Source organism: Naegleria gruberi (genome assembly GCF_000004985.1).
Source record: "Naegleria gruberi genomic scaffold NAEGRscaffold_9, whole genome shotgun sequence".
NCBI classification, from domain to species: domain Eukaryota; phylum Heterolobosea; class Eutetramitea; order Acrasida; family Naegleriidae; genus Naegleria; species Naegleria gruberi.
Genome location: NW_003163318.1, coordinates 187,797 through 202,337, shown reverse-complemented (window position 1 = coordinate 202,337; position 14,541 = coordinate 187,797). Strand labels below are relative to the sequence as shown.

The 14,541-nt window shown below is 32.9% G+C and overlaps 8 protein-coding genes across 8 annotated transcripts; 3 read left to right on the top strand and 5 right to left on the bottom strand.

Annotated features, from left to right (window-relative positions):
- Positions 1-290: 290 nt before the first annotated feature.
- Positions 291-1,579, top strand: NAEGRDRAFT_46871 (uncharacterized protein; the record flags this gene model as incomplete). The annotated part of the gene is made up of 2 exons (XM_002680527.1): positions 291-1,490; positions 1,565-1,579. The coding sequence occupies 2 exons, from the start codon at positions 291-293 to the stop codon at positions 1,577-1,579; spliced, it is 1,215 nt and encodes a 404-aa protein (XP_002680573.1).
- Positions 1,580-2,888: 1,309 nt separating this feature from the next.
- On the bottom strand, positions 2,889-5,783 carry NAEGRDRAFT_31387 (uncharacterized protein; the record flags this gene model as incomplete). The annotated part of the gene is made up of 3 exons (XM_002680379.1): positions 2,889-3,740; positions 3,846-5,477; positions 5,628-5,783. Coding segments are annotated over 3 exons (2,640 nt in total), but the record flags the coding sequence as incomplete, so codon positions are not given.
- A 24-nt stretch (positions 5,784-5,807) lies between these two features.
- NAEGRDRAFT_78676 (vWFA domain-containing protein) lies at positions 5,808-7,036 on the bottom strand. The gene has a single exon (XM_002680378.1). It carries the CDS (start codon positions 7,007-7,009, stop codon positions 5,861-5,863), a length of 1,149 nt encoding a protein of 382 aa, XP_002680424.1. The 5' UTR covers positions 7,010-7,036; the 3' UTR covers positions 5,808-5,860.
- A 380-nt stretch (positions 7,037-7,416) lies between these two features.
- Positions 7,417-9,643, bottom strand: NAEGRDRAFT_46869 (uncharacterized protein; the record flags this gene model as incomplete). The annotated part of the gene is made up of 2 exons (XM_002680377.1): positions 7,417-7,930; positions 8,124-9,643. The coding sequence occupies 2 exons, from the start codon at positions 9,641-9,643 to the stop codon at positions 7,417-7,419; spliced, it is 2,034 nt and encodes a 677-aa protein (XP_002680423.1).
- Positions 9,644-10,050: 407 nt separating this feature from the next.
- Positions 10,051-10,515, top strand: NAEGRDRAFT_64140 (uncharacterized protein; the record flags this gene model as incomplete). Its single annotated transcript, XM_002680526.1, has 1 exon — positions 10,051-10,515. The coding sequence occupies one exon, from the start codon at positions 10,051-10,053 to the stop codon at positions 10,513-10,515; it is 465 nt and encodes a 154-aa protein (XP_002680572.1).
- Positions 10,516-10,958: 443 nt separating this feature from the next.
- On the top strand, positions 10,959-12,302 carry NAEGRDRAFT_64139 (uncharacterized protein; the record flags this gene model as incomplete). Its single annotated transcript, XM_002680525.1, has 2 exons — positions 10,959-11,707; positions 11,753-12,302. The coding sequence occupies 2 exons, from the start codon at positions 10,959-10,961 to the stop codon at positions 12,300-12,302; spliced, it is 1,299 nt and encodes a 432-aa protein (XP_002680571.1).
- Positions 12,303-12,430: 128 nt separating this feature from the next.
- Positions 12,431-13,537, bottom strand: NAEGRDRAFT_78675 (uncharacterized protein; the record flags this gene model as incomplete). The annotated part of the gene is made up of 1 exon (XM_002680376.1): positions 12,431-13,537. The coding sequence occupies one exon, from the start codon at positions 13,535-13,537 to the stop codon at positions 12,434-12,436; it is 1,104 nt and encodes a 367-aa protein (XP_002680422.1). The 3' UTR covers positions 12,431-12,433.
- A 123-nt stretch (positions 13,538-13,660) lies between these two features.
- NAEGRDRAFT_46868 (uncharacterized protein) lies at positions 13,661-14,476 on the bottom strand (the record flags this gene model as incomplete). The annotated part of the gene is made up of 1 exon (XM_002680375.1): positions 13,661-14,476. One exon carries the CDS (start codon positions 14,474-14,476, stop codon positions 13,661-13,663), a length of 816 nt encoding a protein of 271 aa, XP_002680421.1.
- Positions 14,477-14,541: the final 65 nt, after the last annotated feature.

Genomic DNA, 14,541 nt, shown 5'->3' with positions numbered 1-14,541 from the left:
CAAACAATATCAACCACACAGAAAGAAGAACTATTGATGCTGTGCACAAGAATGGATTTGTAAATTTTTTTAACTTCTTGTTGTTCTATTTTCGAATTGTGTTAGAAAGAAGAAGCGAAGGAAGTGCGGACCAATTTATTCCACCAACAGAAACAAAATCAAAACTTAAGTCTAGTCTGAATTAATAAGCAAATAGATAATATTCCTTGTTATTCCGATGATGAATTTTTACCATCATCACAGCATCATGATTATTTTATTTAATATTTTAAAAAATTCATGATGAAAAAATGAAAAGACAAAGCTTGAGGGTATTCTCCTCATCTTTATCGGTATTGGTGGGACGTACTAACATCAACAATAGTAGAATAACTCTGTTAAAGAGTAACAATATCCTTCCTTCGAGTGTGAGAAGAGGATTTTCCTCAACTTGTATGGTCAAGGCAAGAGAAATTAAATTGAATAGTTTTTTGAAGGAGGTTAAGAAGAAGGCTTCCGATGAGGAAGAGTTGGAAGTGGATTTGGTTAAACAATTTGAGGAAAATAAGAATTTAATTGTTGATGAAAAACCACAAGCCACCACTGTTGTTACTAAACAGAGAGTTTTTGATAAATCCTTTGATGAAATGTTTAATGAAGGAGAGGATTATTTAGAAAAACGAGTATTACACAAGGCTTCAGAAGCCTTTTCGGATTGTATTGAAATGAAACCAAATAATTATTTGCCATATTTACAACGATCGAAGACTTATCTGTTAAAGGGTGAACATGCTCTTGCTCTTAACGATATGGATAAATGTATGGAAATTTTGAATGAATATCCAGATAATGACATGACAAAACAATCAAAGATTGATATTTTACATAATAGAGCTGTGTATTATTTTGAACATGAGAAATATAGTGATGCAGAGAAAAATTACTATGAATCTGTTGGATTTTACGATGCCATTGAACAAAAGAATGTCAAAGTGAAGAAAGTTTATTCTGAATCACTCAATAATTTGGGGTTCCTTTTATTGGAAAGGTCAGCAGCTGAAGAGGCACTTGAAATATTCGAAAAATCTTTAGAAATTAGACTAAGCGAGCCAGAACTTTCCTCAGAAAAGGAAATTTCAAAAATTTACTTTAATATTGCACGAGCTCACGAAAAATCTGGAAATTTTGCAAAAAGTATAGAGTTTACATCTAAATTTTTAGAAACCAATCCAGACAACTATTCTGCCAATTTATTGTTAGCCAAGACTCTGAACAAAATAGGTCAATTTGAAAAATCCATTCAAGCTTGTGATGCTTGTTATAATATTTTACAAAAGGTTTCAACCGAAGACTTGGGAAAAACTGAATTGAAAAGGCATAAGAAAAATATTTCCTTTATTTTACTTCTTAAAGGAAATAACTATTTGGAGAAGAATGATATTGATAACGCTGAAAAATTCTTCATGACAGCAGTGGAGTCTAATAGAGCTGATTTACAACCATGGTTTGAGGTTGCCAAATTGAAAATGTCATTCAGGAGACAATATGAAGAAGCTATCTTTTATTTTACCTCTGCCATCTCTAGATTCCAAAGCTTTGATGCTGATGTTCAAAACATTGTACGTGCTGAAGATCAAATTACTTGTCTATTCTGCAGAGCAAAGTGTTATGAAATGACAAAAGACAAGTACAGTGCGATTGTGGATTATGAAACAATTTTGAGAATGGTACCAGATTTATCACAAGAAAAAGAAATTAACAGACATTTTGCAGTATCACTCCAAATTCCAACAATGTGTAGATTGGCATTACTATATATCGAAACAGATACCAACAAAGTTTCTGATGCACTCAAGATCCTCCAAGACTCAATTGTTTTGGCTGACTTGTTCGATCCAAAGTACAAGATTGAATCCCTACATCATAGGTATCATATTTATTTAACTCTTTTTAATCACACATCTCTGGAAACTTATTCTACCAAAGCATTGAATGATATTACTGGAATTATTGAGATTCTTTTACCAACCAAGGAAAAGGGAGAAATTGAATTGGATGATTTAAGAGTGTTGGATAATGCCTTGTATAACAGAGGCGTAGTGAATTATAAGGCCCAAAATTTCGAGAAAGCTTATTCAGACTTTTCTGCCATGAGCAACAAGAGCAAGGATATTGAAAAACTATTAGCAAAATGCGAATATGAAAATGGAAATTATTTCCAAGCTATCAAGCGATTATTCAAATAAATTAATTTATTTACTAAGATTGAGCTTTGACAATTTCTTTTCGATTTTAAGCAAGTTCTTTTCATACTTTTCCTGAGTGGTAAGCTTTTCCTTTTCTTCCTCAGTTTGTTCTTCCTTCTTTTTGATATCTTGAATGTCAGAGAGACGTTTTTGGATGGCTTTCTTTTTCTTATGTAATTCCTTGATTTCCTCCTGTTCCAATTCTGTAGACGTTACCTTAATATTTGGATGCATTTTTTGAGTGGTTTGGAAGTAATTGTAGAGTCCTCCTCTTTGAAGATACTCAATATCATCAGCAGAAGTAGTGGTAGCAAGAGCTTGACTTTGCTTTTCTTTTTGCTTCTTATCCTTATAGTTCTGAAGCATCATCTTTTCCACAGATTTCTTGTCGCTATTAGAAGATGCTTGATTGATTGAAATTGTCTTGCTGGCCTTAAGGGTAACTAGATCTAATTGGACTTTTGGAAGATGTGACCTAGACTCATTAATATTAATTTTGACTCTGACATGGTCGAAAATGTGGAAAGTGTAACAGTCTGTATCCTTTCCTTTAACAAGTACATTCAAATAAATATTTCTAATGTTTTCCTCTAAGAATTGGAGATCTACCTTGTAGCCATTGTGTGCTTGATTATTTGGCGATAGTGTTGGAAGTTGATACTTCTTTTGTTCAGTTTCTGGAATTATAAATTCTCCTTCCTTTGTAGTGAAATAAATAATACCTTTAATTCTAAAGGTAGGAATGAATATATAAATAGCATTTGATTTGATATTGAAAATAATTGCATCCTCGATAGTATCTTTGTGTTCCCTAAAGTAATTGGCTTTAAACCATTCAGAGCTTTCCATTTGAGCTAGCTTACTTGCTCTATTTACATTATTCATATATTTGCTCATTTCATCCAATTTACTTGTTGAAAATGGATTTGGTTCATTGTTAATAGCCCATAATAATAATCTATGTACAACAATATCGGCATATCTTCTAATAGGTGAAGTAAAGTGGGTATAAAATTGTAAAGCAAGACCGTAGTGAACAAAGTCATCAACAGGTAAGGTACCAGTAGAGAAATATTCAGCTTCTGACATGGCTCTAGTTGTCAAGGAACGAATTAATAAATTAACATATTTGTCTTCTGGATCCTCTGCTCTGTCAAGAGAATTAGATAATGAATTTCCTGATTCCAAATCAATTTCGAATCCTCTACTTCCAGCCACTTTGATAACTTGTTGGAATTTATCCTTCATAGGATAAGGGTGTCTTCTTAAACAAGCAGCAACTGGGAAGGAATCGTAAATCTTCTTTGCAACATAGGCGTTAGCTAAAATCATCCACTCAGCTACAGTATGATGAATTAATAAATCATCCTTTGTTTCAATTTTAACAGGGTTCTTGGCATTATCCAATTTGAAGGAAACAGCCTCCAAATCATTTAATTCCAATGCACCATCCTTCAAACGTTTCTTTTGAATCAAAGTACCTAGCTGTTGTAATGCTCCAATATCCTTCTTGAGCTTTTGAATATCGTCTGGATGAACATCATTTTCTTTCCAAACAACTTTTCCATTTCTTTCTACAATGGCTGGCTTTCTATCCTTGTTTGGATACTTTCCGTTTACAAGCTCGTCTGCTTGTTCGTAGTGCAATGCATACTTGGAATTGAGGATTGTTCTTCCATACCAAGTATCTACCACTTCGCCCTCTTTGTTAAATTCCCAAAACACAGAAACACATAATCTGTCTTGTCCCTGTCGAATAGAACATAAATCAGCACTAAGCAATGTAGGAATCATATCTAATCTTCTATCGATCAAATAGACTGTTGTGGATCTTCTCCTTGCCTCTAAATCAAGATAGCCATCATATTTGATGTAATATGAAACATCTGCAATATGCACACCAACTTCAATATTACCATTACTAAGTTTTTTAACTGATAAAGCGTCGTCAATGTCTTCACATCCAATAGGATCAATAGAACAGACAAGGTGAGTCTTTCTAATGTCTCTTCTCTTTTGAATTTCGGCTTGTGGTATTTTGAACTCTGCTCCACTACTAACTGGAGGAAGCTCACTAAGTGCCAAATCACTGAATGGCAATGTACTTGTGAAGAGTTGATTTTCAACAAGTAATCCTTCTGTTTCTGTATCCAAATCTCCAATTGGTCCCAAAGTTCTTACATAGTATCCACTTGGATATTTTGATTTCTTTTCCCAATCACTAATTCTTACAATGAGTCTCATATTTTCCAGTACATTCTTTTGTTTAGTCTTGATTCTGATTTTTGGAATCCTAGAATCGATAGGAATGGCCAAAAGATAGTCTCCAGTATTATTTTTGCTCTCCTCCAAACATGCCACATATTCTCTCCAATTTCTTTCCAAAACTGCAACAACTCTACCGACTGGTTCAGTTCTAGATTCGTCAGATCCTATCTTTTTCCATTCTGATTTTGGCTTTAATTCAATGACTACCATGTCACCATGAACAGCTCTATTTCTGTCTGCGGATCCTTCCACTAATACTCTCACAGATACATCCTCTTCAATAATACCATTGTTTTGTTTCATTGTCGTCTTGATATGAGCATTTCTAGAATTGTATTGATTCACTCTTAAAACACCCTTATAGTACTTTCCACTGTTCAACCCAGGTTCAATAACATCAAGAGTCAAGTAGTCTTGATAGCCAAACTCATTATCATCCACTGTTTCATGTTCTTTTGTTATGGTAACATTTTCATAGAGCTGTTCCAAATCAATACGACTGGCATCCTGCTTGTAATATTCCTTATTTGCCAAATATTCCTTTAATGTCATTATTTTCAAATTTTCCAATGATTGATCTTTTAATTCATTCAACCGTTTACATTGTTCCTCATCAATTGCTAAAAGACAAATAATTATTTTGGATTCCTTCAAGTGGGATGCATACCAATCAGCTGTTTTCAAAATTGCTCTTTCATTTCTCATTTCAATAGTTTCGCTCTCAGTTCTAGGAGTGATCAATGTTCTATTAGAGTGTTCATTACTATAAAGAATACTCTTTCTATTATTCTTATCAGCAATAATAGCTTTAATACTACCCGTCATTTTGTTACTATGTTTTACATTATCGTGAATATATTCAAAAAGTGTTTCACAAAAAACAACATTCTTCAAGACATTCACTTCAAATATTTCCAAATATTTCAAAATTACTTCACAAGTTGGTACTAGATAATGCACAAGAGTGCCATTATTAATCAGAGTCTTTTTTGTTGTTGCTTGTTTCTTTTTTTGTTGTTGTTGTTGTTTCTTATTCAGAGTTTCATTTGATGGTGGTGATGAATCGTCCGATTGTTGTTCTTGTTGTTGTTTATCGGATGACTTTAATAAAGATTCTATCTGTTCATCCAACACTGGATTTGTATGATTACATAATTTACAAGATCTAGATTGACAATAAATATCATCACGAGTATAAACCTCTCGGGTCACTCGCACAATATTGCCTGTTTTTTTAGCCTTTACGTGAAAGACTTTTAATAGAGATTGATGATGAAGCACTCCACTCATTTTTTTTAATTAATTTTTAAATTTAATTTAAAATTTATTTACATTATTTATTAAATAGTATTTACATTATAAAATTTTTATCTTTTGGATTTCATGGCTCTTGAACAAGCTTTTGAGTAGTGTTCCAATTTTGGAGCAGTATAACATTGAGAAGCATATTCGAAACATTCCTCCGATTCAGCTCCTTTCATTGAAATATTATTAGTACCAGTATTGAGCCATGCCTTGTTGACCTTTGAAAGTGAATCACAATTCAATAATTCCTTGGTATTGGTCGAACAAATTTCAAATGTTTGAACTTGATTAATTTTGGCATCTTTGGAAAGTTGTTGAATCTTTTCAACAAGTTCTTCTTCTTTCATATGTTTGACAGTTTCTTCACCTAGTTCTGCAATTTTCTTGGCAACCAATTGATCCATTTCATCATTTTCAATTGAACCATTGATAATCAAGTTAGGAAGTTTGTTAGCATTCTTCAATAACATGCATTTACCATCTGTTTTGGTTGCTAAGAAATCCATGAATAGAGCTAATTGTTGATCTCCTTGAGCTCTTTCACAAATCAATGAATAAAAGCAAACATTCTTTTCTTGTAAATCAGATCCCAATCTAACCCAATCGATGACCTTTCCATTTTCATCTTTACAACCTTCTGGATAGCTATCAGCACCTTGATTGGAATTCATTCCATGAGGTGGAGCATCTGCAATCCAAATACAAATCTTTTTACCCTTCTTATTGAATGGCATTTCATTGACAACCTTGAGCGCAGATGCCAAAGCTTCTGGATGGTCACCTCCACCTTGAGCTGACATGGTGTCAATATAACTTTTAGCTTTCTGAATGTCTTTAGTAAATGGGAATTCTCTCACTGCATAATCATCAGAGTGGTCTCTGTAACTAATGGCAGAGAATCTCAAATCTGTTTTAAAGTGATCTTTCAAGCTAGACAAAATTGTTTGCACTGTTTTCTTGGCAGCATCAATTTCACCTGACATTGATCCAGTACAATCCATTACAATAACCAAATCAACAATATTTTCACTATGGTCAATTAGTTCTTGATCATATCCTGCTTGTGATTTATGGTCTGCTTTAATAATTTTTCCACCACTACTACTAGAATAACTAGTTCCATAGGATTCGTCTGCTGAATAATCATCATAGCCACCGCTTTCAACTTTCTTTTCAGTTTTCTTTGTGAAGAATGATCTAAGGAATGACATTTTTCAAACAATTGTTTTGTCTTGTTTATATACAAGTTAATTAGTTCGTTTGTTTTTGTTGTTGAATTCATTATTATTTCAGCTTCATTTTTATTCAAATTTCGAAAATAAATTGAAGTTCATTCTTCCATTGAGGTGAACCCTGTTGAGAGAACATGGAAAACAAATTCCTTCAACAGCTACAAATGACGTCAACAAAATTTCTATCGTATTGTTCAATGCAGTATGCTACTCATTCTTCAAACTCCATCTGTACAATATTGTAGATAATGTACAATATCTTGTCAACTCAAAATAAATTTGATGAAGAAAGTCCATTTGAAACCAGTGTCAAAGTGAAAGATTCTCTATTGGAAACAAGAATGAAATATAGAATAAATATCATTGTTATGTTAGAGAAATTTGAATTATTTTCTCTTCTTTGAACCTCTTTTCCTGTCGAAATAATTTCTTTGAATTTTGAAACAGTCATGACAACTAGAACCAGGATGAATATTGTTATCACCAAATGCTTCTCTAAAACGGTAAACAGTACGACTGGTAAATTTGTGTTTCTGATCGCCATTCTGAATGGCCTTTCCACAACAGATACATTTAAAGTTGACCTGTTCACAGTACTTGTTCGCATCGCCTTTCTCTTGAGCTGGAATGTTACTCTCATAATTCTCAATATATTCAGTACGATCTTCTTTGGTTATTACATTTTCTTTAGAAAGTAATATTTTGAAATCGTTTTCATCCAATTCTGAAAGTTGACTTTTATCAACTCTGTGAACACGAGAATCAGTGACAACCATATTTAAATCATATTTGGTTCCGTACCAAGTGGTATCCTCTTCTTCTTCTGTGGTGAAAATTTCAAGAACATCAGTTATTGGAATTCTTTCCATTCTTCCAATTCTTGGAATTTTGAATCTCTTTCTAATGTAGTGACCAACTGATTTGAAAATAATAGAAACAAAAACATGATCTTGGAGAACCTCACCAACAATGAAAAAAGCTGCATGATGAAGTTTTAACATTGGATCAAACCATATATTTGCAGTTGTGAATCTTTCAAATTCTGAGACGCCAATCTGTTATGTTATCCATGGTGATATTGGTGTTTTCTAACTTTTCCATATCAATGGTATTTCTAATTTTGAGAATGAAAATTTCAACATCTTGTTTAACATAAAGGAAATTATCATTCTTAGTCAATTTGAGCATGACTTGATTGGTATATTCATCTTCAAACAAGAAGGCAATTTTTGTTTGAAAAGGAAGTAATTTTCTTTCAAAATCTATTGGAATATTGACAATAGCAGGTAAACCATTGGAAAATGAAATATTCTGTGCATTGCTCTGTAACATGTTTGCAGCCCCAACAAGTAAGGCACTTCCTGGGTTTTCAATTTCAACAATTTCAAAGTGTTGAGGTTTGAATTCGTCCTTTCTAATGAAGTCATTGCCATCATAGTATTGTTGCAATTTGTCAAAGTTTAGCATACTTTTAACAAGTTCCTTAAAATACCCATTCGAAATGAAAGCTCCACAGAGAACTACCTGTTCTGGGTTAGTTTGAAGAATGGCATCCAAAATTGGTTGGATTATCTCTTTGCATACCTCTCTGAAAGGCTTGTCTAACCATTGGTACTTCTCTGGAAGGACAGAATCTTGACTTTCGAATATATTTCTCATGACGTCAAATGGATTTTCATTTGTGAGTTCTTCAATGACTTTATGAAACATTGAAACACCTCCAACTTCACCATTGGCATAAATAATAGTTTGGAGTTTGTCAATTACCGTGACATCTGCAGTCAAGTGACCAAAATCAATAATCATAAGGATCTGATCTGTTGACTGCTCATTGATATTAGCATAGTACAATAGCAAATACTCTTCAATGACGTAAATATTGTTCAACCTTAATGCTGAACCATGTTCAAAACATTTCTGAATAGCTTTGAAAATGTTCAATTTGTAGAGAGCTTTCACATGTTGTGGTGTACCAGTAGGAACTGTAAAAATGAAGGTATCAACTTTTCTGGTGAATTTCGTTTGTTTCTTCCTCCATGTAATTGCACTGAGAAGCTTCTCAATGAATTTAAACATTAAAAGGGATACATTCAATGGAAAACTAGTGCCATTTTCATCCTTTACAATGTAGGTATTGGCTTCCAATACAGTGAAAAGTTTCTTGAGGGAATGGATAGGAATGGAATCAGAGTTTGGGTTCTTATATAGGAAATATTCATCAGTTGATGGTGTGTAATATAGAATGGTTCGTGCAAACTCTGAAGCTATCGCTCTTGGAGTAACATTAAATCTGATCGATTCTTCTTTGAATTTTCCATTAGAATCTTTGGTAAATATCATTCCTTTCGAAAAGGAAGATCCCTGATCGATGACCACAACTGATCCTGTGTCGTTTGACATTGAAAAATGTGATTGAATGTTGCAATCCTTCTCTTCCAATTTTTCAATGGCTAAACCTCCAACCGTTTCAAATAGACCTTCTTTCTCCTCTCGATCCAGTAGTGTAACATCTTTCTCCTCTTGAGCATCATTTTCGTCACTTTGATCAACGGCTTTTTCTTCTTTATCGTTACGAATTCTCTTTGATCTGGTAGGTAATCCTTGTTGACTCATTTGTTTTGTGTTTGTGTTTTAGCAAGACCGAGCAGATTTGGCCTTTAAATTTATTTTTAAAATTGAAAAAACAAAAATTCTGGTTTTGTGTTTGTTGAAAACACAATTTCAAGATTGCTTGATCAGATGCAAACGTATATGATTCACAAATAAATTGAATTGTATCATTGGTTGCAAAAGGAGCCATGTTGTTTGTACTTAAGTCATTGGTTTCAAATTGTCTTGAAAACACTTCTGTGAACCATTCTTTCATTATTAATGAAGAAAGACCTTTGAATGACACTAATCACTACTAGTAGGTCATCTTCGGATTTTATTGGAATTTTATGTAAGGCAATCCACATAACAATTAAAGTCATGGAGCTAATTTAATAGTTGGCAGGAGCTTTGAAACTCCAATTTAAAAAATGGCATTAAATCTGCTGCCCATGAAAAATATTCGATCATCATGTTTTTTGCTGGTGATTACAGCATTGCTCATCTCCTATGCATTGATTCTTTCTATTGGTCTTGTTGAAGGAAGGGAAGAACCATCTAATATTGATTTGGATCCAAAGGATAGACACAAGACAACATTTTGTACTTGTCAGTGTTGCTCCGATACCATGTGTAGTAATATTCCTAATGCTACCTTTGCTGTGGCCTCTTGTTTTGAATGTACCAAGTATGTGTGTGATGCTTTGGATTATCCTTGTAAGACAACATTGTACCGAGCACAATGTATTCAAAAGAATGATGTCGTCTCACAGATCATTATCATTATTGTGTTTATTTGGATTTTTTCCCTGATTGTTGCTTCCATCGGAAAGGTTTATGTTTGGCCAATTATTATGAAGATTAGAAAGAGAAGAGCAATGGGGAAGAGTAATTAATTATTGTGTCTTGATTTTCCAATAACAATTTGGTGATATTCGATATTATTATTATTCTCTTCACATTATCAGCATCATCACCATGTGAATAATTATTATTCATCATCATCAGATTCTCCTATAGAAAGTAAGGACAGATTCGTCATTCTTCATCTGTGATGTACAAAAAAGTTTAAACTCACATTATAAATTCTCAATTGCAATCCTTTATGTTTTCTCTTCTTATTAATAATTACATGATATTCAATGATTATTTCCATCCCATAGCTCATAGCTGTATAAAACCATCCAACTAGTTTCCATTCACAACTTGTTGGGTTACTTCTTACTATTTCATACTGGATTTCAAGTAGAACCTCAGACAAATATATTGAAATTTGAATGAGGCTGCAACCAACTACAATACAGAAAAAATTCACCTAAATACAACACCACGATAATATATGGTAGTAACAGGTAATGGTTCATCACCCTCTTATAACTCATCGGAGCAACAATCTCTGCTGTATGGCTCTGATAAAAAGACAGCCTCCAACACACAAATTATTCCTTCATCCAATTCAGCCTTGTTAACAGATAATAATAATCGACAACGACAACATCATGAGATCAATCCTAATTATGATGTTGCTGCTGCTGCTTGGAATGGTCAACAACAACAGCCTCTTCGGACAAGTAATTTACAAATAAGAGAACAAAAAATTGATCCCTACTATTCATCGAGGGTGACTGATACATCGTGCCTAGATTTGTGTTGTTCGAGTGGGGTGAGCTTGTTTCTTGTATTGTTTATTGTTTCTGCCAGTATTTCTCAAATCATTTGTGAGATTGTTGTTTATCCAAATTATTATGAGAATACACTTGTTCAAATCTTACCACGTGTACTAGTTTATGTACCATTGGGATTGTCTATTTTGTACTATATTATTCTGGTTTTTACTTGTAGCACTGCCAAGTATCTTTTCAATAACAAAGATGCTTCGAGTATTTATGATAATGTTGACAAGTTGACTAGAGCTAGACCAACAATTTCACTCTATGTTTCTTGTTACCATTACGAAACAAGAATTGAAACCTATACTGATAGTGAGGGAAATACTAAAACTAGAACATATGAAGAAAGAGTTACAACCTATTCAGAAACTAGAGCATTCAATTATAATTATTTTAGAGATGTTTCCAAACCATTTTTGTAAGTTTTCTTAATCAAGTATTTAACCTTAATCATTTATTTTAGATTGGAAGGAACTGACAAGAAATATATGAAATTGAAATTAAAACAAGTGACATTTATGAGTAATCCGGAAACCAAAACAGCTCTTGATGATGCAAGAAGAAGAATTCAAATGGAAAATCGTTGGAGAGATACTTATATGGATTATTCTGAAAATTGGTCTCTGGATACAGCATTCAAAACAAACATGTTGGCTAAAATCAAACCAGAAGAATCATCATTCTTTGTTTCCATGCCTTGTTATCTCTTATTCTCCTTGTTTGGATTAAATTCACTCTATAGAGTAATATTCAATAGAATGTGTGATACTCAAGAACACTTGTTTGTAAAGGAAATTTCTGTAACTCCATTCCCAGAACAAATTGCATTCACCCAACAACCAATCTACAATGCTGGATATAGCTCAGTATATGGACAAGGAATGTTACAGAGTGTTTATGGACTCAATCAAACAGAGTATCAACCACCAAGACTTGTTTTGCCACCACAACAAGGTCAACAACCTTATCCATATGGAGGAAATGATTACATTCCATATCAACAACAAGTTTAACAGTAAATCATTCAAAAAGATTTTCACAACAAATCAAGCTAAAAAACTGTAGTTGATATAGTTTGTGCTGTATTTTAGTTGAAACAAACCAAAATTTTAGCCTTCGAACAGTCCTTAAAATTTAAGCCGAATCATCTCTTAATAAAATTTGTTACATCTCTCAAAATATTTTCACTATTCTTCTTCATTTCTAATTGTTTTTTAGTTAAATTGGATGCCGCCAAATTTTCATTAGAATTATTCTTTTGGTTATTGGGTGTTTCCTTAATTTCTAATTTCTTTTTCTGCCTTGGTTTCCTTTCAGCATACCTCTTCATTAAAAATTGATAGAATTCACTCAATATTGTCTCATAATTTCCACAGTATTGGCCCAAAGATCCACATCTAAAAGAATCGAAAACTAGTTCGTGATTAAACATTCCATATTTACCCTTCCTTCTAAACCTATCATAAAACAAATCAAAATATGAATAGGTTGAACTAATGCCCTTGATAGAGTTCAAATCTAACAGTTTGGTATTTTGATTTAAAGAAAATTTTTCATCCTCGAGACACCCCATATAGGACACGATTAATTTCATATTTCCTTTTGAATCTATTAGAAAACAAAAGCAATTCTCACGTATTGTAATTCCACTTTCAGTCATTGCATGAACGAACATTGATGGAAATAACATTATCAAATTAGCAATCAATTCATCATTGAGTTCTTCTTGCTCATTATAGAACCCAATTAAATTAGCTGATTCACATGTTAACAAACAATTTGGTGGAAGTTTAAACTCAATGCCGTGATATTTAAATGTTGAAGGTTTGCTTTTGATATCTGCATGACCATAACTTTGTAATTTCTCATTGATCCATTTCAATTTACTTGGATAATCACTTTCGGTTGTGCATTTCTTCAATAAATGAAGAATACTGAATAAATCATCACATATTTCACCTTGCCGTGGTTTGTGAATTGCCTTAAACAAATATCCGAAACTCTTAATAACACGATCATTACCAGATAAAATTAATGTTAGTAATTCATCTAATAATTCAAAATCCTTTGTGATGTAATTATAATCAATCACTTTTGAAAAGCCAAATTTTTCTAATAATTCAATTTCCATAGCAGGTTTATCTCTACAATACCTAGGTCGCAAAAATTGAGAAGAAGGAGCAAATCTTGTAAAGAAGGAAACAGGATTGCTTACATCAACCATTCCGACCCTTGTTGGCTCTTGCATTTTTTTTACTCAAATTAAGGCGGGAGTTTGTTTAAATTTTCTACTATTACTATCTTTCATAGAAATGATTTTAAATTTATTATTATATTACTGAGTTGTGCATTGGTTTTCTCAGTGACCTCTCTAGTGATATCTGTTATCTAAAACATTTCTTAAAAATTCTTTCGATTTTTGCAAAACCTTAGAAAGTGGAATAATATTTGGATAGGACATATCATTCTCCTCATCATATATTACAATGGAATCAGAGCAGACATTAGGTGAACTTCCATCTGAATTCGAATAATCCAATCCAGGTAATAAATAGAAAGCATGACATCCAATATGTCCAAATGCAAGATATTCATCCTGGCTCACAAGTAAGACTACAAATTCATATTCATAATCACAATTTGATTTGTAATAACACTTTGATCCACATGTTGAATATTCAATGGTAATGCTGTTGATACTTTCGTCTTGTTCTCTTTCACATTCGATCAGTTTCGTATTCATTTCATAAGCTTGAACATTATTTAACACTTTTTCAAGAATATTCATTGCTATTTCTGAATACTCTTCACCAGCTCCTTCATCACATATGAGCGTACAATCATTTCTTGGAATTCCATAATTGTTAACCAAAACATCACTAAATACTTGTGTATTCAATCCAGTATTTTTCCAACTAATTCGTGGAAGATCATAATGACAAGTTGAATCAGAACATGCATGTTCTACAAACTTATTTCCCAATAATAATAATTGATTAGAATTCGGATCAGAGTTGGTACTCGTGAGGATGGAAATATCGGTCGGGTAGAGAATGAAGGAAGGAGAGGTTCTTTTCCATGAGCGATTTTCATGGCCAAGAAGGATTTTACGTTGTTTGATCTTTTCGATTTGTTCTTCTTCGGTTTTTGGGCATGTTTTTCTTTTGGTTTGTTTTGTTCGCGCCATTTTTTTTGAAACTTTTTTCTTATTATTGGTGGAAATATTTTCAGATGTTTAGTTTCGGCAATCAC

What these genes read in the sequence shown, in the direction of transcription:
- NAEGRDRAFT_78676 (XM_002680378.1), bottom strand. Translation starts at nt 7,009, where the DNA reads ATGTCATTCCTTAGATCATTCTTCACAAAGAAAACTGAAAAGAAAGTT.